This window comes from Anabas testudineus, chromosome 2, assembly GCF_900324465.2.
Source record: "Anabas testudineus chromosome 2, fAnaTes1.2, whole genome shotgun sequence".
NCBI classification, from domain to species: Eukaryota; Metazoa; Chordata; class Actinopteri; order Anabantiformes; family Anabantidae; genus Anabas; species Anabas testudineus.
In genome coordinates, this window is record NC_046611.1 from 24,690,825 (window position 1) to 24,714,425 (window position 23,601).

A 23,601-nucleotide genomic window follows, 5' to 3' on the forward strand; every position below is an offset into this window, starting at 1 on the left:
TGTGGCCACCAGAGTGCAGCACACTTGGAATCACAGTGTACTAATGGTCGTGACACACTGTACAATAAGAGAACATCACTCCCTCACTGTTCTACTTGTACATGTTTCTAATTTATATTAGATGCTACTAAAGGAAACATAGCTGCTGTGCAACAGAACACTTGTGTACACAGCTCAAGGACTTACAGTCCTGGTACTTTGTGCACACCACCCTGAAATATCAAAGGAACTCCTTTCACCCCCGAATTGCATTGGTCTTTTGTGAGCTTTAAAAGAAAAAGAATGAAAATTGTGAAAATCTATCCACCCTCTTAATTAGCTGAAATGGCAAGTCCTCAGGAGTGGCTGCAAAATTAACTGCAAACCTTCTATAAGCAATTGCCACTGTTGGGACTGTTACTAATAAGTGCTTTTTGTTCTGTCTTTGCTGCTGGTAATTACTCTTATTACATAAATTACACTGAAAGAATCTGTAACTGTAAAGTGATTTGTTAACTGTGTCATGTTTTTGGGGCTTTGGACTAGAATGAGTCAGCAAAAAGAGAAGTTGCGAGAGGGATTGTGTAGTAATTATTTCTTTTAAAAACAACAAAACAAACAAAAAAGAGGCTGAGCTGCAGTGATTTTAGAGCTACAAACACTTCCCTCCTACCACAGAGCAATTTAGATTTTTTTCAGTTTGAGTGTCATTGTCAGATTTAACTTATAATAAAAGAAATGTGTTTCAGAATTAGTATGACAAAGTGAAAGGGAAACATTAAATAAATTGATTACATGCATGATAATAATGATATTGCAGCTGTGCTGTTCTATTCCACCTTTGGCGGACAATATGTTTACATAACACTGTTTGAAACAGCCACAGAAACACACACAAAACACACATTTAATCCTGCCTCCCATAGACCCATGGGACTAGGACTAGACCGTATCTATACCATAGGTCCTTCAGCCATCAGCTAAACCACTACTCCCGCTCTGCTCTGATTTCTCATTTAGCTCTAGTTCAGCCATCAATAATTCAGCCCTCAGTCATGGGGAGGAGTGAGGAAGAGAGAGAGAGAGAGAGGGGGAGAGATAGTAAGAAAGGGGGTGAGGTTAGTAAAGAGAAGGATGTGTGGACTCTTTAATTAGTACAGTCAGCTTGCCAGCATGGCCAAACAGGAATTCAACCGTAAGGAACAGAAACCAGCTCACACACACACATCAAGTACTGGTTTAGTTCAAGTCTAACCAATGGCCTTGTTTTAGTTAGTGAAATCTGTTCAACTGTCCACATTTGTGCAGACATCTCTTTTATAATTGTGGGTTATGAGTAAAAGGCTTTGTTGACCACAGTGAACATAATACCGGAAGTAGCCACAGGGGTAAATTGACAGCAAAGCTGCGTGGCAGACCTTATGTATGGCTCCCTTAATCAATGAGTGCCCTGCAGCAGCTGTTCTGACAGTTCAAATTCTGTTGAACCCAGCTGCACAGACTTTTGTGGGGCGCCACCAAACACTACTTCAATGGATAAAAACAAAACAATTAGCCTGCTCGTGTTTATAAATTTTCAGAAACCTAAAATTATATATAAACACAAGACAGAACTACTATACACTTGGCAAAATATCAATGCACAGATACCAAAACTGTTAACTGTTTAATCTCAGAAATACTGTAGACTGGTTTATTACTAGCAACATTAGCACTTGTCTGTTTGTGGGAAGCATGCTTTCATTCCTTGATGCTGAAATTTCTAATTTTAGCATCTAAATCTGACCAAACCTATGTAAGTTTTTGACTTTTTACATCTATAACGGGCTTCATGAAATAGAGTAACAGAAAAATAGCTTTTGAATATTAATAACTATTTAGCAAATTCAAATATAAGTCAAACATTTTAACTATGTCTCTGTTGAGTAGCATAACATTTTCAAATTTGATATTTAGTTGCTGATATAACTAAATTATTATGGCAATGATATGCTTCTGTTCAAGTGCTTTAATTGCCATCAATATGTTAATCTCAGAATTTCATTAGTACAGTCAATACAAGGCACAAAATAACCAATTTCATAAACCATTTATTTTCTTGCCTGTACTACACTGGCCACAAGACATTAAAACTATTTCTCTCAATTTCTATTTCCATCTTTTGTTTCTTGTATGTAGCTTGTTCTGCAAACACACCACTCCCTCTCCCCTTTATCTCCATGGCAGCAGAGAGGACATGGAGGAGCATATGGCTCATCATTTTCACTCTGCCTGCTGAGGCTGGGCTCTCCTGGGGGTATCTACACCTCACTCATCTCTCCTTCTTTGTTCAGTCCAACAGCAGCTCTTATTATCCATCCAATCAGTTTTTCGTCTTATTCATATGTACCCGATTGATCAGGCACATACAGTACATGCACAGCTAACAGGCATGGCTAGCTGACATTCTGTACCACTGCTTTCCTCTCTGCATGGGAAAACCACAGTGTTTCTGCTCAAATGTGCCACAACGAAGAAGGGAAACGACACAGCAATTTAAAAAAAGCTGGTTATACCTGCAGTGATTTTGCTTTGTTTCAAGGAAGTCAGTATATTCTGGATATATTTTCACACCCTTCTCCAGACTATAATCATAATGATTTACTTTTTTTAATGACAGGGTCGATGTGCATTTCTACAGAATGTTTAATGTAGGTGACATTTAGCAGCATGCATGTAAGCCAGGCTACCCAACTGGAGAATAGTAATGAGAGAAATAAGGACAGCAAAGAGGGGAAGGGCATTCATCAAAAATTTTGTGTAATTCTGTGGTTTAGCAGTGAGGTCTGTGACAGAACTACTGTATATTAGCAGAAAGACAGTGCTGTGCATGTGTGCTTAAGAGAGTGCGTCATACACAGGTTTCCTGTATGAAATGTTATGTGTCTCACTAATCAGTGGTTTTCTTTCCTGCACTAGCAAACTAGTGAGCTGAAGCCTCTGCTTCACTGAAATGTTGAGTTTTACCAGCAACACTCTCATTGCTCGCTCCCTTTTACTCTTTTCTCCTCTTCTCTCTTTCAGCGCCAAGCCTGACCTGAGCTCCGAGCCAAACCTGAGGAATCTGGCCAAATGCAACCAGAATCAAATAGCTGAAGAACCACAGGGGCTCTGTCCAAATGTCACAGTTGTTTGAAGCTGGTGGATAGCTTCCCTTGGCTTGTGCTGCCAACACACAGGCAGTGAAAGGACCAGATGTGTTTATATACGTGTATAAAAAACATGCATGAAGTCTAACGTGTATATGAAAACACAGTAAATCTGACTGCAACTGTATATATGCCACAAATGCTGTTTGACCTCTACACTGCCTGACCGTCGTGAGTTTAGCTGTAACAGCCTGTGTGGACATGGGACTTTGAGGAGCCAACATCTGCTAGCTAACCCAGATTAATGCTCAGACAGAGAGGGGAAGGCAAGTGGAGCAGTACAGGGCAAATAAGTTTTGGTTTTTGCAATAAGCTAAAGAAAAGGAGGTTACAAAATCAGTTTTAGGACAGGAAAAAACATTTCTAACAGCTCTGTTAATGTGCACACAAAGAGTATGTGGAAAACCGACCTGCTCAGCCCGGTCATATCCTGCGTCTTGTTTCTCCACCTTGACATTCTTGCCCCCTTCAACCTTCACCTCCTCAGGCTCCAGCTTTGGGACCTTGTCCTTCAATACAGCGTCATCCTTATCCAGTAGATAGCGTAGAAGGGCATTGTCCTTCTTCTTGGGGCTTAAGGGCTCCTGCTTAGGTGCAATTTCTGCCCCAGGTGCTGCATTACTAGAACCCTGGGCTTGGTCTTGGCCCAGCTCTTTGCCTGTGGCCTCTGCAGTGAGTTTGGCCAAGTCTACCGGAGATGTACTGTTCTGAAGAAGTTGGTGCAAGATCTTGTGTTTTTCTTTAAGGGATGTGGCATGAGTGTTCCCTCCTGTGTGGCCACCACGAGCCCCTGTCCCAGCCTGGTCTTTGCCCTCACCTCCTGCACCAGGGGAAAGGGGCGTCTCCAGTGGTTCTGGCTTGGTGGTGAGCAGTTGTAATAGCTTGGTGTGGCCCTTGTTTTCATGAAGACGATTGTGAGCGTCGAGACCCTCAGGGGGCCCCTCCCTCTCCTCCTTGGCCTCACCTAGGTTGCTCTCTGTCTGGGTCTGGCTATGTCCCTGACCCACCTCTGTGTGAGGGCCAAATGAGTCTCCTGTACCAGCAGTAGCACCACTGCCTCCTCCAATTTTTGACATCAGATGAGTGTTTACCCCTGATCCTGGTGTGACCCCAGCTGGGGAGCCTATCTTCCTGTCTGGAGACCCCAGTGTAAGTGCGTGAGGCGGTCCATGCCCATGTCCTATACCGTGGCACTCGCTAAGGGCCTGTAGAGCTGACAAAGAACTGCTAGTGTAGCTGTTAGCATGGCTGTTAGTCGTGCTATTACTGCCTGCACCTCCAGGCCCTCCACCACACATCCCTACTGGGGAGGGTGAGTGCAAGCTTCCTGCTACACAAGGGCTACCTGCCCCCCCAGGACTACCTCTGTGCCTGGGTGACAGCATAGAGTTTTGTTGGGGTGGGTGGGGCCCACCGGCCGGGCTGGGGCTGGCACGTGACGGGCTGTTCATTCTCCAGTTTGGGCCCTGTTGTGGTGGCTGCATTCCCCCAATGTGGTTGTGTGGGGGGGGACAGCCAAAACGGTAGCCCTGCATATGGCCTCCCATGGCTGCTGGCTCTCTTGGGCCAGCAGGACCTGGAGGGGAAAAAGGCGTGCTGTTGCTGCTGATCGTAGTGTCTTGGCCCTGAGGCCCCAAACCTGGCAAACTGCCTGGGGTTGGAGGAGTCATGGAGGGGGTGGAGGAGTTCATCGGTTTGGGAGCCATCGCTGTGGCCTGATTGCCAGGACCCATGTCCTGACCCATTCCACACACTGTCTGCTCCCTACAAGTTAAAAACAAACACACACATAGCACAGTTTTCATTGCCTGTTCCATCTTCTACATTTGTGGTAAAAGTGTGACTTTTATCATTTTATCACTTTTTATTATTTTATTATTTTTGGACATTTACATTGCAGCTGATTTGAGAGACATACCTCTGTAGAATGTGTAGGGACATGTAGAGCTGGGGTTCGTTGGTGGCGGGTGAGCGAACCAGTTTGCTCTTGGTGTGGGCTGACACAATGGTTCCATCAGAGAGGGAGAAACGGTAGATAGGGCTGAACGCTTGGCCATGGCGGAGCACTGTGCATAGACACGCCGGCAGATGCACACAGATTAATCATTTGTACATTTTTTACTGATGCAACTGCAGGTTATTAGTTATTGGATTGATGTTCTCAAAGCCGCAGTCTTCCAATTTACCATCAGCTTTGGTTAAAACCATTTCAAGTCCTTTCAAACAACAGAATCTGAAACTATTAAACAGCATAGTCCAACAGCATTACCTTCCTGCTGGTGTCTCTTGGCAAAAGACATCTCTCCATCATTCTGTAGGTGGAACCTCTGAATGCAGCGCCTCACCAGATCCTCCCAGCCTGGTTTCATAGACGCCCGCAACAGACTGGTATCCAGGGATGTAATCTTACCTAAATACAGAGCATTGCATTAAGGAGGCCTTAGTCACACAGCAGGAATTTCTATATACTTGCACAAACCCAAACCAACTGAGTTCATGGACATATAATATCACTCATATCCCTCAGTATAACTAGCAAATCCAACCAAGCTAGGTGTGTAAACACAGGTAGTGTAAAAGCTTTCCACCACTGAAATGCAAAATAAATAGAGGCAGTGATGATTTAAAGCAGCCAATAAGAAGACTGCTAGGTGAATGGCAACCATAAAAACTGAATAGAGAAACATCCACAAATCTTTTACAATGTTAGTTACTCAATAGGCAATATTTCTTCTTTTTGCTAAAAGTGTTTTCCAAAAAATCATAAGAAGTCTTCTATAACAATTTCATTCAATCAATCTACAAATATGGAGCCCTAAGAACACATGAAAACTCACTTATAGAAGCCTTGATGTATAACTGTGTGTTTTTGTGTAAGAGAGTGTCTGTTTGAAGAAATGCCACACACAAATAGTATGATCACATTAAAGACCAGGTGAAACGCAGACAACTGTCTGCATCTCTGCGCCAGAGTTCAGACAGGTACTTTAGCTCCCAGAGTGGAGACAGTGGTGGGATGTTCAATCCTAGGGGCCTTTACCGACTATATAATAATGTTTAAATACCAAACTGCAGCATGCAGTGATTTATAGGGTGGTGACATGGGATGAGGTGGTGCCTCAGTTGGGGCAATATATTACTTTGTGCAATGCAGGGCAAAGCTTTACTCAAACATGCTTTGTCAAATTAAATAATGAATTAACAGGTGAGTCACAATGTAAAACAATTACCATCACAAAAAAAAAAAAAAAAAATTAGTCTTCGTCAAGTTTGTGGTGTTTTGTTTACACTATAATAGTTTGTGTTTCCTGGCTCTGACTGATTCATGTACCTTGCAGGTCCTGGCGCGTGGTGAAGCTCTCATGTGTGGGAAGCATTGGTCTTTCTTTCATGGGTACCCTGCGAGCCACACAGATCAGGCACGACTGCAAATCTAAAAAAAGAAAAAGCAAGAAGACGAAAGGGGAGACAGTGGAGCAGACAGAGGGAATGTGCAGAGTAAAGAAGAGATAAAGGTAGAGGATAAAACAAAGAGGACAGGGCAGAGACAGAAGGGATGAAGGGGGATGGGAGGGGAGAGGATAGGGGCATAAATGACAGAGACAGAGGGAGGGAAAGAAAATGAAATGCATGTTATTCCTAGCAGCATAATTAATACAGTTATTAATGAGCATGGGGATCAGGGCTTCGCTCCTTTCATGAGGAGGAGCAGCCATCGCTGGCAAGGGAAATGATGAAGTGTGACCTTTGAAGGTGTGTGTATGTGTGTGTGTGTATGAATGGATGCCTGCGTATGTGCACTTCCGTGCCTGTGTCTCCGGCTGGTCACACCTACAGTGCCATCTCACACTGATGACACCCCTCCTGGCCCAACATTAAAGATTTCCATCGCTCAATCATGACAGTTGCCTCTAACACACACACACACACACACACACACACACACACACACACACACACACACACACACACACACACACACACACACACACACACACACACACACACACACACTTTCAACTCTAGGACTAGGACTTGGGTGACCCCGAAAAGTCTGCCATCTAACTTTCCTGTGCCAGCAATACCCACAATCCCACACATTTCTCTAGCAAAGAAATGCATGGGCTTAACATGCATGCACATACATACCTCATTCTGACTTGTAAACAGAGCCTCATGGGTGGTCCGGCCCATAGATCTGTGAATCTCTCTCAGAACTCTTGCTTTCTCTCTCTCTCTCTCGTTCCTTCCTCTCTCTGTCTATGGTTGGACAAATTCCTGCAACTAACCACTGATCCTGCTTTGCCTCTCTCTCTCTCTCTCTCTCGCTCACACACACTCACTCAACCTCTCTCTCTCTCTCTCTCTCTCTCTCTCACACACCAACCCACCCACCCCTGGCATGATTCCTAGTTAGTCTATTTGCCAAAGTATGGCTGGCAAGCAGCTGGTGAACAAAAGAAGTCAGAGAGGAGAAAAGACAGGTTTAGACTACACTTGGAGTGAAATGCATTTTCACTTATTGTTTTAATTAACTGCAGAGTTGGACTTAGGCAGTGGGGAATGATGCAAGCCATGGGACAAATAGGATTTATGCAGTTAAAATGTAATTTATTTATTATTAAGAAAAACTATGTGAAATTTTTGGAATTTCATGGTTTTCTACATTAATTTCTCATAAAATGTGATCTGATCTTCATCCAAGTCAAGAGTATTAAAAACACTATGCCTAAAGTAATAGAAAAAGATTTGATCTTTATTGAGAACAACCATAACAACCTCACATTAGAAGTGAAAAAGTATGAATAATAAAAGTATGAATAATTAACTTAAAAAAGGCTAACTGGAGTCATGTGTTAGTCAAAATTAACAAGTTTGGAGGTGTGGACTAGAGCTACTTTGACTGACAAAAAACACTCAACCGTTTTGAGTTTGCTTGTACAAGAAAAATACGCTTATATGAGCCATGCCTCAACAAAAGGAACTTTTAGACGATCTACAATCAAGAATTCTTGATCAAGTTAGAAAAGGGTTACAAAGTGATGTCACAGACTTTAGAAATTCACCAGTCTACAGTTAGACAAACAATCAATCAAACAAACAAACAAATTCAGACACTTTGGGACTGTGGCTATTCTACCAAGAAATGGGCGGCCAGTCAAAATGACCCCAAGAGCACAACCCCGAGTTGCAGCCAAAGATTTGAAGGGATCATTGGAACTGGTTAACATCTGTGTTCATGAGTCTACAGTGGGTAAAACATTGAACAAGCAAGGTGTCTGTGACAGGACACCACGAAGGAAGCCACTACTTACTAAAAAGAACATTGCTGCGAGCCTGGAGTTTGCCAAAGAGCACATTGACAAAAATTTGCTAAAATTCCTCCTGAATAATGTGCAGGTCTGATCCACAGCTACAGAGAGCGCCTGGCTGAGTTTATTTGCTACCAAGGGGTGGAGATTATTAATTCCAAGGGTTCACATATTACACATTATGGTTGTTCTCAATAAAGACATGAAAGATCAGATTTTTTTGGTGTTATTATTTTAGACATATTATATGCGTTAATACTCTTGACTTAGTTGATCAGATCACATTTTATGAGAAATGAATGCAGCAAACCATGAAATTCCAAAAGGTTCACATACTTTTTCTTGCCACTGTATGCTGCTGTGTTAAAAAGTATTTGATGGTTATGAAAAGACAGGTGCACTGATCTAATACACAGGATTAAAACACATCCTTCCCTTGGAGTCATAAGCCCAGGTTTTTGAGGGATGTACATGAATTATAGATGGGCTTTAATGACAGCTGCCCAGCCTCTACTCTCCTCTGTGTCACTCAACTTTTCATGGGTGTAAGTTGTGTGACACCACTCTTCATCAGTTGTTTATACCATTTTCCACCAGTTATAAGGATAAACCTCTATAATAATTTACAATAAATATAAATTTATTTTTAAAAACCACTGTGCATTGTTTTGTTTTTTTATTCTTGTCCATGGTAGCTCTATAAAGTAGTTACTTAAGTGCCAAATGATTATCCAACTAGTCTAACTACTCCCTTTTTCCCACATCTCTCTCTCTCTTTTCATACCATCTCCTTCCTCCTTGATGGACTTGGGCTCTGAAACAGCAAAACACTGCATGGTCTCGTATTTCTGCTGCTGAGACTCCTGCTCATGTGGCTCGTCTTGGCTCTTGCTGTGGGGATTGACCAGCATTCGGCAGTTGAATGTGTGACTGTTCCTCCTTGGACCCTCGCTGGACCATGGGACGCCATTTACTACAGGGAAGCAAGAATGAAAAAGGGTGAAATGCGACCTCCAGAATACTTTATTTGACAAATATTTGCTTCAACCAAAACTGAACAACAAAAATAGGGAGATAAGGAACTCCAACAAGCAAAGAGGCTACCACACTGCAAGTGAAAGACATAATGAGAACAAGACAGAGTAAATGAAGGCGGAACAAGTGTAAAAGGGAGAGAGCAGTTGCTGGGTAGAGATCAGTCATAATGAGCAGTTGGAGAACCCTGAGCCCTGTGCCATCTATCCACAGCCATGCATCACAGCCAGGCCTCCATATGCATGTCCTCTAAAACTTTACTGCCAATCTTTCTTCATCTCTCCAACACTTACATAGGTGCAAGCAAACATGCATGTACACACATGTACTAGTAGATATGCACGCTTGGTTGGTTTCTCGCACACACATGCATGCACGCACACACGTGTGCACACACACACGTGCACACACACACACACACACACACACACACACACACACACACACACACACATAGAAAAGAGGGATGTACAGTCACACAAACACAACTCATTTCACTCTAGCAAACTCCCATCACACTCCATCTGGTTTGTGATCTCATTCAGTGCATTGATAATCTCCCAGTATCTGGGACACAGCCCACTGATCGTTTCCAGGGTACTCTGCTCTGTGCTGCTCTCCAACCCAGATGGCTGGGCACTGAGACCTCAATCCAAAGCACCAGGAGAGTGTTGGAAGTGGAGAAGGGACTTAGAAACAGCCCCTAATGAGGTGCACTGACATACATTACAATCACTTCTTTAACATAGGAGATGTAGAGGTAGGATGGTAAATGGGCATGGAGTAGAACAGAGGAGAAAGATGAGTGAGAAAAAGAAAGGGCAAAATTGAAAGACAAAAAGAAAAAGGTAAATGTCTTATAAAAATAAATGGCCTGTTTTCATTAAATGAGTAATACAGACAAAGATTTTCAAGGGGTGAATAGGAAATGGGAAAGGGAGAACATGAAAATAGGAACTTGGTGAGGTTGTGTGGAAGAGAGAGAGGGACACAACGTGAAAAGAAGGGGAAGGAAGGGCATGAGATGAGAATATAGGAAGAGAGCGACGCTGCTGACAGGGGACAGAAGCCGAAAAAGGAAGTTAATTAGCTGAAAAGGGAGGGAGGAAGGAGAGAAGGGTGAAAGCAAATAACTAGAGAAAATTAAGAAGCTATAGGTATAGGTTTCATGCACAATACCAACCCTATATGAATAGCTTACAACAATAGCTTTTTTTTTCCTCCTGTAAGCATTTTTATTAAACTGACACCACTAGCCACCAATAACATGCCTATTTGAACATGGAGAAGTAGAAAAGTGAGGGTGTTAGGCAAGAGGAAGAAAACAAAAATGAAGGTTGGGTATAAAGAAGAGCAAAGGTAGAAGTTTTGCAACATGCGTGTGGAGTTGGGGTAAAAAGGCAGACGTGGAACACAACACAGTGAGGAAAAAAATGACAGGTAGAAAAAGCCAGAGACCAAAGAGAATGCTGGCAGGGAAAATATGCTTGAGGCTAACCGAGGGATTTAGGTAGCAGGTTCTTGATGAACTCGGCGTGATCCCCAACGTGCAGCACACTGTAGACGCTGGTGTTCATCAGCTCCTCCTGGTTATAGCGCAGGTACTGGGTCACATTCTCAGACACAAACACAATGTTACCCTCCATATTCACCACAAAGAAGAAGCCGTCCAGGGCCTGGAGGGACGAAACAGAGTTCAGACATGTTTGTTTATTGGATTTTTCACACTGATACAGAAGAAATCTGTAAAAAAAAAAAAAAAAAAAAAAGGTAAAATATATGCAGGTGTGTAAAAATGTGTTTGACCACCTGTACTCCCCATCAATTATCAATGCTAATATAGCAACTGAAGAGATTATTAAACACACTGACCCTCCGATTTCTGTTTAGCTTTGAAACACTCAAACAACATTACAAGGTTAATTTAGTTTATTAACACAGGTAAACACATGTGGCATAACTGCATTCATGTGGCATAAGGAGCACATCTGGTTTTTGCCTAAAAAAAAAGAAAAGCGCGAGTCGTGCAGCAGCCTGTTGCAGTTGCTCTCTTCCTTGTGAGGAAGGTCTTTTATTTATTTAAAATTTTTTTCCATGTATTAAATTAAGTGTGGAAATTAAGTTCTATACTCTGCACCAGAGTAAAGCAGCAGCTCCATCACCATGGAGCTAGCTCCTTTGTTTACACCCAGGATCAGCTGATGGTACTCAGGACAGCCAGCATAAAGGATTTCACTTGGTCTGGGACAAGATCAGAAGGAGGACAACGAGGGGATGCAGGGGTGACAGAAAACAGCGAGGAGGAAATAAAGAACAGAAGAATAATGCGTATAGAGAAGGTGAGAAAATGTAAGCCACATCGCCAAAGTGAGATCAATGGATAATAAGATGGATGAATTAGGTGAGGAAGGAGAAAATCTTTATCAAGTGTAGTCTAATGCGTCTCACAGAGACATGGCCGCGTGACAGTATTCCCGACACCAGTGTTAATATAGACAGTTTCTGTACAGTGTATTGGGACAGGAGGTGAGGAGAGTGTGGTAGGAGGAGAGGAGGGGGGCATGCCGTTTTCATTAACAACAACAGGTGGTGCCATCCTGGTCATGTAACTGTGAAAGACATTGAACTGCTGGCTGTGGGACTGTCTTTATTATTTGCCCAGGGAGTTTTTACACACCATATTATTTGCTGTTTATAGTGATGGACTAAAAGACTGCATCACTGACTACATCAATTTCTATGTGGACACTCACGTACCCAAGAAAACTATTCGCTGCTTTTCCAAGTCCAGCACCCAGGTGACTGAGGGGACTGCGGTCCAGGCAAACAAATTTAATAATTCTGTTAACAGATTCCAGGCTGAGCTTCAGAACCCCCTATACTTCACTACAGGCTCCTTTGCACCTCCCTCACACGACTCTGCCACCACCCACATGTTGTCCATCTCAGCAGATCTTTCACGGGCCAGATGTAATCAGACCAAGGGAGATGTGCACCTGTGCTCCCCAGCTATGTGGTGTTCTCCAACATATCTTCATTCTTAGCCTGCATCTGGAGAGAGTTCCTCTTGGGTGGAAAAAGTTGTACCTAGTTCCCCATTAATAAGAAGCCACGTCCCAGTGTCCTCAGTGACTACAGACCAGTAGCTATGACCTCACATATTATGAAGGCTTTCGAGAGGATGATACTGAAGTCCCTCCGAGCTTTGGTCAATCAGCCCCATATTGGAGTGGATGATGCCATCATGCCAGGAGGAGGTGGAAGTCAGATCAGAGTAGTGGTAAGTAACCTGGCAGTGTACTTGAACAATAAACTGGACTGGACAAAGAACTTACCAGCACTGTACAAAAAGGCTCAGAGCCGGATGGACTTTCTGAGAAGGCTCAGGTCCTTCAACATCTGCAGCATGGTGCTGCAGATGTTCTATAAGTCTGTATTGGCTAGTGTCATCTTCTATGCTGTGGTCTGCTGGAGCAGCAACATGAAGGTGGCAGACACTAACAGGCAAAACACACTGATCAGGAGGGCTGGCTCTATTCTTGGGATCGAGCTGGACCCTCTACATGTTGTAGCTGTAGCTGTCCAAACTCCAATCCACTCCACTCAATGCTGGACAGTCCCTCCCACTACATGGTGTGCTACTGGACAGAAGAGCATGTACAGCCAGAGACTGATAAACATCAAGTGCTCCACAGAGCGCCACTGGAGATCCTTTCTGCCTGTGGCCATCAAACTGTACATCTTCTCCCCTCTCTGTTAGAAGGTGGGGGACTGACAATCATCAGAATCATTAATAATGTCATATATTTGTTGCCATTCCACCCTGGACATATATTATTGACCTATTTTCAACCATCTTACATATTCTTTTTCAGTTATATTCATTTTTCTGTATTGATATTGTTATTTTGAATTAATGTTGGTGTGGATATTTTTCTGGTTGTGGTTCCTTTTCTTTCCGAGTTGAGAGCAACTGTAACAAGGCAAAACAATTTTCCTCTGGTATTAATAAAGTTTTTAAATCTTGAATCTTAAATTGAATCTTAGTAACTTTGTGCTGGGTACATCCATCACTCATGCAGATGCTCAGTATCAGTGTGGCTGACAGGAAAAAAAACGAAAACGTGCCTGCAGAGATTGCAGGATGTGAAAGAGGAGGAGCACATGATTGAAAGAACAGAGCCCCAGGTCAGCCATTACACACAAGATGGTGTCAATTAGGCCATCAAATCACCCAGAGCACTTAAAGGGGAATTTTGGTTGTTGTAAAGCTATAAAAGTTGGTGTAACATAAGAGACATAAGAGACTGCCAAGGTGTCTGCTCCTTACCTCTTTTTACATAATCATTACCCACCATTACCTACACACACATATTTACAACAAATCACAAGCTCAGTTTTGTAATGCTTAAATGTTCTGTTAACCAAATAGATGTACACATTTTTAGGATATTGAGCATACTGCTTGCTGCATATTTTTTCTCAAATCTATTTAGATATTTAAATTTGTAAATATGCAGATAACATAACTTGAGTAGGCAACATTTTGGGATGCAGCTAACTCCCAGTTCAGGTTAACACATGCTCACATTGTCATAGACATTTTCCCTTGGCTGTCTTAAAGCACAAGCTGAAAATAAACTGGAGATCTCATCTATCACTGCATGCAGAGGAGTGGTTCCACAATGCAACATGGTTGTGTAACTCCACCCAGTGTGGAAAAAGGCCATGTGCTGGACAAGTAGGGCAAACAGAAACAGAGCAAACACTTTCTAGTGCCAACTCTTGCCTTCTTCCAGACACTCTTGCATAATGCTGTTAGCCAATACCTTAATTACAATGCTCTGATTAAATATAACTAGTCGAGATGACTAAATAACCGAGTAACCAAGAGCTGAGTACTACAAATTAATATACTAAAATGCTCAATTATGTAGTGAACACGTGAATGTGTTAAAACAAAGCAGAACCTTTCATATTTTAGATTCTTCAAAGCAGTCAATGTTTGCCTTGGTGACACCTGGTATGGTTTCCAGTTAACAGATGTGCCTTGGTGGAATGTTGTGCCTTCTTAATTCACTTGAGAGCATCAGCTGTGCTGATGTACAGTAAAATAGTCATGAATGGCAAGTGCTACTTCTTCTTCTCTTTCAGCTTTTCCCCATCAGGGGTCACCACAGCGAATCATCCTTTTCCACCTCACTCTATCATGGGCATCTTCTACCCTCACACCAGCCAACCTCATGTCCTCTGTTATAACATCCATATATCTCCTTCTTGGTCGTCCTCTTGCCCTCCTGCCTGGCAGCTCCATCTGCAACATCCTTCTATCAATATATTCACTATCCCTCCTCTACACATGTCCAAACCATCTCAGTCTGGCCTCTCCGACTTTGTTCCTAAATGGCAAGTGCTACTGATAAGAAAAAAAGAAAACAGTCCAACCATCAGGTGCTGTGATGCACCAGTATCTCATTATGCAGAAACCCACAATCTAATCTGGTTAGTGCTTAGTTGGACCATCATTTGTTTTCCAACAGGACAATGACCCACAGCACAAAAACAGGCTTTGTAAGGGCCTTACCAAGGAGGAGAGCAATGCATCAAATGACCTGGCCTCCATAATCATCTGACCAAAACCCAGCTGAGATCTTTTGGGATCATTTGGACCAGAGTGAAAGAAAAGCAGCCAACTAGAGCTAAACATATCTGAGAACTCCTTCAAGACAGTTGGAAAACCAACCACCAAGAGAATGACTAGCACTGATTAAAGCAAAATGTATTTGCATGTTTCAAACTATTTAGCATGAATCTAAACACTGAATGGTTACAATGTCCTGTCTTCTGTTTTCAAGTTAAACCACCACAATAGTATTAGAAATTCTTGCCAAACAACAGTAGCTGAAAATTAGTCAGTTAGTACCAATGTTGATTAATCTTTACATTTCTATAAAGATTTCCCTGTTTTCCCAGTTCACATAAAGCCATCAGTTTCATCTGAGAAAAACCCTGCTTTAGACTAACATGGGGCAAAAATTGAAAGAGAATGATGCATTTACAGATTTATTTGGCTTAATGTAGATGTATTTGCAGTCTAACCCACCACCACACCCAGAGTAACCGTTTCTTTTATTCACTCTATCCTATTGTGTTGATATTTGACTCCTCCCACAGCATTTTACAGTAGCTGGTCCCCTTTTATGTGTAGGGTATAGTTGTCTGACCCCTACAACCTCCTCTCCAAGAGTTACCTTAATTTATGATACGATACTGATGCTTTGCAAACAGGACTATTTTTTGTATACATCTTGTTAAACATGCTATATTTCAGCATGACAAAGCATTACTATGCTGTTGTCATGGAGGTACAGCACAGAGATCAAAGAACTGTTAAAACTGTCAGTTATGTACATGGATTTATATTATTGCATTTTTCCTGCATGTCTGCTTGCAGTTTAATGCATGTTGTTGTTTTTTTTTTACTAAAAGAAGGAGTTTGTAAGAAGATCATGATTACACTTTTCAAAGTAAGACATCTATAAATATGGTGCCAAATCTCTGGTGTCGTAACATAACTTCAAAGCACATTAGTCTCCTTATGATGTTGTCATATCACAGAAAGGCAACCATAGGGGCAGTCTGACAGGAATGCAGACTATATACAGTACCATAACATGAGAGACAACAAAACTCCATAGCAGACTAATGTTTTTCATGGCCATCCCAATAACTCTGTGCTTGCATGAGAGTGGGCAGAGGAGAGGCCTTGGAGGAGGGTCATGGGCCGCGTGGGTACATTTCCTGCTGGCAGCCATTCTTTTCAGAGCATCCTGTAATGAGCCCGAGTTGGCGGACAGGGACATGGCTAGAGCAGAGAGTGTGTGAATGGCCGAATGCTGTGTTTTGGGGCTGCTGGCAGATGGGAAAGCATGCAGACTGTGCTCAGCTATATTTAGTCACGAGTTAGTATGTCAATTCAGTGACGCTGGACCAGGAGAGCTATAAATATTCCATGACAGGACAGATCTAGAGGCGAATGAAGAGAAGACGGCAAGGGGGAGAGGGAAAAGCGAACTGAACAAGTAAGCCAGAAAGGGAGGGAGGAAGTGAGTGAGAGGATAGGCTCAATGGACCGATTCATTCGGCAGGCTGTTGCTTTCTTTCACATTATACGTGAGCACTCCAGTGGCCCTTCGTGGGACAACGAGGCCATTGCTCCACTTGGTGATTTACAGCCAATCCAGGGCACATACAAGATGCTGGCAGCTTTTACACCACATAGTTACATTCACACACAACAACTAGTGGCCCATTTGTTTTTGTTTCCAAGGTTTTCTTAATATATACATAGCATAAGTCTTACATCAGCATGTATCCTATGTACGATTGTCGATTTTTTTAATGTGTGGTAATTCACATTTTGCCAGAAATAAAACTATGAATAAGCAAGAGAAGACCATCTACTCACCTCCAGCATCATGGGCCCCAAGGCATCTTTGTCAATAACACTTTGGCCTGTTGATGAGACATCAGCCTTCTGTACTTCCTCCTCATTTGCTGCTGCAGCTTTTTCTGTTAACCAGGAAATTAATGACAACATTTAGAAACACAAAATAAAGAAAAGATTATTCTAATTATTCAAAGTAACAACAATTTAACAACCTCGTAAATTTGATGGCAAAGGCTTTTGAAAATGCTATACATAATGTATTATGTTATCATAGGGAACAAAATACAGAACATGGAAGTTACATACATAGAACTGAGAATTTAGTTTTTTCATGAAATAGACCCACATGGTTTATGAGAGGTCACTTGCAAACAGGTATGTTTGTGGTTACAAAGCTAACACTTTTTGCCCCTTTGTCAAAACATGTTGTCATGGCTCAGATCCAAGCGCAGAACAGCAAGTAGAGTGAAAGGTTGTAGTGAATGAGTGTGTCAGAGCAAGCAGTTGCCACACTGGTGGCAGCCACTGGATGGACCGCATTATTATGTGCAAAAAGGTTATAATGGAAACACCAACAGTGTGAAAACAACTCTTGTTCCAAAGCAAATTGTAACCATGTGGTCAAACAGCAAGGGCACAACTTCTTAATGGGGAAAAGTGACCACAGATAAAGATAAACTATTGTTAATAATAACATGCTTCTTGAATAATTAAATTTGGAAGAATAATTTGGGTGTGGGTATTTTTAGATTTATACACACCTAAACAATTAATCGCTGCACAAAACGTGCAGCTATATAGCACAACAGATTTCCAGATGTTCCAAACGGCATTACAGACAAAAACATTGTTGCATGTAAAGGTTCTTTATGGTCCACAATATTATCAACATGAATATGAAACAAAATCATCGTAATTTCACAGCTGCACAACAATGTTTAAAAATGATAATAGCATCACCTTTAAATCTACTGAAGATAAATTCAGGTGAACTGACAACAATATATCACGATTGGTAGATTGGAACTTCAAAGGATCCTCATGTACCTGTGCATTTGTCCATGTGAGTGAGTGGGTTAATAACCATGCAGTGAAGCCTTATGTTCAGAGCGTAGGCTGCCCTAGTTTTGGAGATGATGATGAGAAGCAGAACATAAGCGGGCTAATGTAGGGGGGGGGGGCATTTAACTTTAAGAAGAGGGTATATCCTGTGGTCAGAAAATGTGTGCATGCGCGTGTGTGAGGGGGGGTAAATGTATGAAAGATAGCAAAGATACAGGTTTTCTCTCGCTCTGCATGCTCGCGCAAGACCCACATTCATTTCTTTCAGCATTAATGATGTGTGCATCAGCAGGACCTCTCCATGCCCAGTGGGGCCCGGCATACCAGCACAGCTGCCCTGGGTACAGACCGATCACTCAATGTCAGTGAAGCCTTCACTGGGTTTCTGTCTGTCCACAGAACTGTGCCGCAGATACGCAGAGGAACTGATCACTTGGAAAAAGCATGGCCCGATTACTGATACATGATACATAGTCTGTCACCTTATCAACAAGAAATGACCAATGTCCTCTTTTCTCTCTCATATTTATTATTTACATACTGTATTAAATAAAAACAATGTAGCAGCTGCAGCTCAGCAGCTACTTTATATCTCATTCTCCAGCCAATAAGAGCAGATTTTTACTGTGCTGGCAAGAACAATGAGTTAAGAGTGTAAAGGAAGCTGTAAAACCCATGGCTATGCCGTTGCTTTAAAGGGTTTAAAAAAATATCATTGGCCAACAGATTGACTTTTAGATTCACCAAGCTGAAAACAGAAAAAAAATCCAAAAATAGTAAGTAGTATGCAACGTAGTATATAAAAAGTATATGCTAAACTTGATGCCAATTAGGAAACTGTATGGAGACAGCAAGGGAGAAACCAACGCATAAAATAACACCTTTCAGTAGAGGGTCGTCACTTTTACGCTGCACTTTTCTGCAGAGTTGTGACAAGGCCTTGTGACATAACACTAAACAGATGAGATACAATATGCATTAAAAAACAAACAAAAAACAAACTCATTGTTGTGGTGAAATTATGTAACATCTATTCCAAGCATACAGAAACCTACAGGAGCTTTCTATGTTTCTAGCTCTCTATGTTCTCCTCAAACTGGCCACTGACGTCTCGAGAACAAAGCAGATAGAAAAAAAATGATGCTCATTGGTAGCTGTACAAGCACAAGTATGCCTTCAGAGGCAGGCAGGAGATGTCACCCTAGCCTGGCGTAAATTGAGAATAAGGAAGAGAGGCACTGGGGGGGAGGGGGATATGGAATAAGACAGCAGAATATGGGAGTGTTGGATAGACGGTAGCTAGTTTGTGTGCGATTTCTGCATCACATTGCTCACCATTACATAACGCTCGGCTCTGTGAGTCACAAAAGCAAGATGACATCATCAGCTGGTCTGTATCATCTGTACCTCAAGTGGGCCACTCTTTGTCTACCAGTCACTCAGCTGCTTTTCATGTATGGTTCGTCTCACAATTTAGTATTTGCACTGACATTTACCTAGGGAAAGCTACCACTTTATTTTCAGCCATGTCTGGACCTGTAATAAAGGACAAAGCTGGGATTCCATAGGTTGAACCTAAAAAGAATTTAAAGACTAACCTCTAATAACTGCTAAAGAGTAGTGAAAAGGAGAACCTGACATGTACAACCAAGCAAGCTGATCCATTTGCCTGATGTTCTGGCTGAGAGAGGAAGTGGGGAAAAACCGACTGGCTGAAAAACTGCTCTGTGTGTGTTGAGCAGATCACAACTACGCTATTTATGCAATCACATCTGAAGCTTCTGCACACTTCAAAGCTACACACCCTTCAAACCCACTTCATCCTAAGCATATGCACATAACTAGAACCTATCAATAAGTGGTTCTTCAACCGATGTAGATAAAGTATCAATACATATAACAAATATGCCACTTGTACCTTGCTCCTTTATTTGTCTGATTTGTTTCACAGTTTCCTTCAGGACTGCACATTTGTCAGGTTTGACGTTGAAGTTGTCGATGTCATTGAAGTTTGCAAAGATCAGCTCGGCAAGCTCCTCGATGTATTTGTTCTCATGCTCACGGTTGCGCTTCTCGTTGCTGCGCTTGGGACTGCAGAGAAAGACAACCCAATGGTGAGAAAATGCAATGGAGAACATGGTAACAACAAGGGGAGAAAGATGCATGTCTAACGGTCTGTGTAAATATGTGCATGGCAATTAAAGTTCTACTGTTATAAAAGAATATAACAGGCAGTCAAAAAACACCCAGAGCAGGGCAGCAAAGGAAGTCAGTCTAAAAAAACTACACTGGAGTTCAGTGTTCACACATAGCTTTGCACATGACTACAGAGCCCTCTCATTTTCATATCTGCCAAATGGCAGTGCACAACATCTACTGCAATATTTGCCATGGAAAGAAGTCAGAAGAGAAACAAGGCTATGGTCAGTTATGCGCCATATGCCTTGCAATATATCTTTAGGCCTCTTCATTGTGCCAACAGGGAGTACAGTCTCAATAAAGAAAATCTGCATTCTTGAGTGTCTTGCCTACTGCTGAATAATACACATTTATTGTACCAAGTTGTACCAACTCCAGCAGTCGTTGCCACAATAGCATACCACTATTGTTGGTAACTACTGGGTTGTTACTGTACATGGAACTGAGGTTGCAGCCTGATTATATAAGGCTCGTTTTTTTACGAAATCTCTGAGTTTGAGGTTCTAGGATTAAGAATTTTACCTGGGTCCTAGAAGTTCGGTGGAACATTCTTTGCGTTTTCGTGACTCTGCCCGGGCAGGGTCAGATGAGTTTTCACTGACTCCACTCATCCTCAATGCATATCAGCGTCTGGAAAATAAACACACAGACACAGACAGATTTACATATGAAGCAACGCATAAAGCATCTGATAGATTGACTACAAACCATATGGTTGTGCGATCATGCCAACATGGACATCTGCATACAACACATAGATACACACAGTCCTGTGCTGGGGGCACAGGTTGATCCACTCCAGGAGAAATAAGTGAAAATAGAGCAGAGAAAGAGATTCAATCATTTCTCTCTGATAGTGCAGCTCTCCCCAGAGAGACTGAAATGAGAGCACAGCGCTTTGCCCACAGCACCAGACTGCATGCTGAACCATGTACCAAGAAAGACCCATTCGTTACACGAAACCAAGCAAGGCCAGCTCACAGTTAGAGCAGAGTGGCTTTACAATCACAACATGTCTGTGTAAACCTCTGACAATGCTTTACCTGTATTGACTTGTAAGATGGGGTTCTTGGGTTTTCTATATAAATCTGTATACAGGTATATTTTGTAAGGTCCTAAACCTTACACTGTAAAGTGCCTTGAGATGACTTCTTTTGTGGTATAGCACTATATAAATAAAAATAAAAATTACATTAAATTATGATTTACCCAATTTCTTAAGACAAAAATAATTGCTGTTTTCAAAATCAAGTTATATTAGATCTGAGTATTAGATTGATGAATTAAATAAACAAGCAAATTCATTCAACTTAAGAGTCACTCATTACAAGTTAATTGGAGCATCCTTCATACCAATATATTTGCGAGTCAGAGTAACCTCATGCCACTAAACGAAAGACTACCACTGATCATTAACTGCTTCCATGTTCTGCATCAAAATCTGATTGAGGATGTTCGCTGCAAACAAATGGTCAAATTTGAATATATGTATGAAAATCATTTGTTCATGGTCCATGTAAGACAGGTCAGGTGCAGTCCTTTGCTTTGTAAAAGCTGCGGAGGCAGATGAAGACAAAAGAACAGAAAGAGAGACCTACAGAAAGAAAGTCTCTCCCCGGCTCAGGGCACAAGGTTGAAGAACGCTGTGATGTGACACCACTTTAACCATGGAAAAAACTATGAGAAATACTGGTCACTGTTCAGTGATTACATATGGCAGGGAAGAGTACAGCAGAGCACAATGTAGAGCAGAGTGAAACAGCATCACTTAGCAGAAGCAGGCTAAACTAAAAAGGGAATCAGTGACCATGCAAACTTGAGTCTGGCTCTCTCCTGGTCTAAAGTGACCTACTTTAATCTAATGGTAGGGTCTGTGCCCAAATAGGTGAAAGTAGTGGTGGTTGGCTGGAGAGTCAGAGGAGACTCTGAAGGGTAAAACAAATTTGCATTATTGTGTTGACATGTGACTTGTGCACTATTTCTAGTCTATACAGTGTATGGACAGATAATTATACAAACTTCACTGTGCATGTGCCCTTGCATTATGACATTTAAAATGCAATCAGGGTGTCTTTATGCAGTGGAGCTATGCCATCCAGTTAAATTATACTAAAACAGTCTCTATAGCAGAGGTTATGTGCTTTTACTAATGACAACAGGAACAGGACATTAAATTCAGATAGCTAAATGGCACTCTTCATTTCTATTGGTTGTGCCTGGGCTTTCCAATGCAAGTTACCATGGGAATTCTAGACCTGATTGGTTGTTCTTGTCCCTGCTGGGCTCGATGTGATTGGTTTCCTTCGTCTCCTTGACATGGCAGTAATGATGGGTCATTGTATGCCGAGACAAATAAGAGAGACTGGAAGTACCGGGCACGTCTCAATGACACCAACACAGACAGCCAGACAGCCTGACCAGCAGGCTGGCAGCCCCCCATTTGTTGTTGGGGCAGACTAGAGAGGGATTTCTAATCCTAAGGAATGCCCTGGATCCCTGGGTAGCTATAAACAGCTGGACACTGGTGTTAGCACTTACTGTATGGAGCTGTGTCACTGAGTTAATTATCAACCTCAGCCACTAGGGGAAACTCTGGTCTAATCTCAAACCTTTTTGCCAAGACACTCACATGCCACACTAGGTGTGAAAGCAAATTATATAGCATGATGCTTTAGTGACTTAGTAATAGTATAGTAAATAGTCAATGTTGTTTTTCTTAAGTACTATATGTACTGAAGTTTCCATAAATGTTATGGGTATTGAATAAGTGATTCTTCTATCATTTATGGGGGAGGTATAACAAAGCTAGAAGTTTGTCATCTGAAATCAAATGCTGAAGGAAGAAGAAGGAAGCCAGACACAATTATGAAGGAATTCAAATCTAAAAGGTTTGGGGAAAATGTGTAATTAATCAGGTAGAAGTTATGATTAACCTAAAACCAGTATACACACAGTGCCACATAGTATTCCATCTGTCAACTGTACACGGCAAAAAGAAGATAGCATCTACATCTCACGCCTTTTTGAGTGTAGAATAATAAGTTAATATGTGAGGTTGAAGATATGGGACAACTTGTAATTGTTGTTGTGTACAGTTTCTTTCAGATAGCAGGTACGTAAACTCCTCAAATTCAGAAGGTTTGCTCCCTGCGGTGAAAGAAGTAAACACTGATAGGCACAGGAATGATGGAGGCAGGGCATTTAGGTTAGCCAAATGCAAACTAGTGAAAAGGAGGGATTTTAGTAAACTTTAACTTGAGGAGTGGACAGTGTTGGGTGCTCTCATTACCATTCAGACTATACACAGAATTACTTTTGATTGAATTTGGTGTAGAGTATTCATGGTATTTCAACTGTATTTGTACTGAAATTTCAA

The 23,601-nt window shown here is 41.9% G+C and overlaps 1 protein-coding gene across 8 annotated transcripts in view; it reads right to left on the reverse strand.

Annotated features, from left to right (window-relative positions):
* Window positions 1–23,601, reverse strand: part of ncoa2 (nuclear receptor coactivator 2) — a 50,501-nt gene that overhangs the window by 10,808 nt on the left and 16,092 nt on the right. For all 8 annotated transcript variants that reach the window (XM_026361673.1, XM_026361671.1, XM_026361669.1 and 5 more), the window contains 9 exons: window positions 20,748–20,855; window positions 19,945–20,117; window positions 16,983–17,086; window positions 11,013–11,190; window positions 9,264–9,452; window positions 6,499–6,600; window positions 5,437–5,577; window positions 5,086–5,233; window positions 3,578–4,931 (listed from right to left, as the gene is read on the reverse strand). In XM_026361673.1, coding sequence (XP_026217458.1) covers window positions 3,578–4,931; window positions 5,086–5,233; window positions 5,437–5,577; window positions 6,499–6,600; window positions 9,264–9,452; window positions 11,013–11,190; window positions 16,983–17,086; window positions 19,945–20,117; window positions 20,748–20,836 — 2,478 coding nt within the window. In that variant the 5' untranslated portion in view covers window positions 20,837–20,855. The remainder of the gene's footprint in view (window positions 1–3,577; window positions 4,932–5,085; window positions 5,234–5,436; window positions 5,578–6,498; window positions 6,601–9,263; window positions 9,453–11,012; window positions 11,191–16,982; window positions 17,087–19,944; window positions 20,118–20,747; window positions 20,856–23,601) is intronic.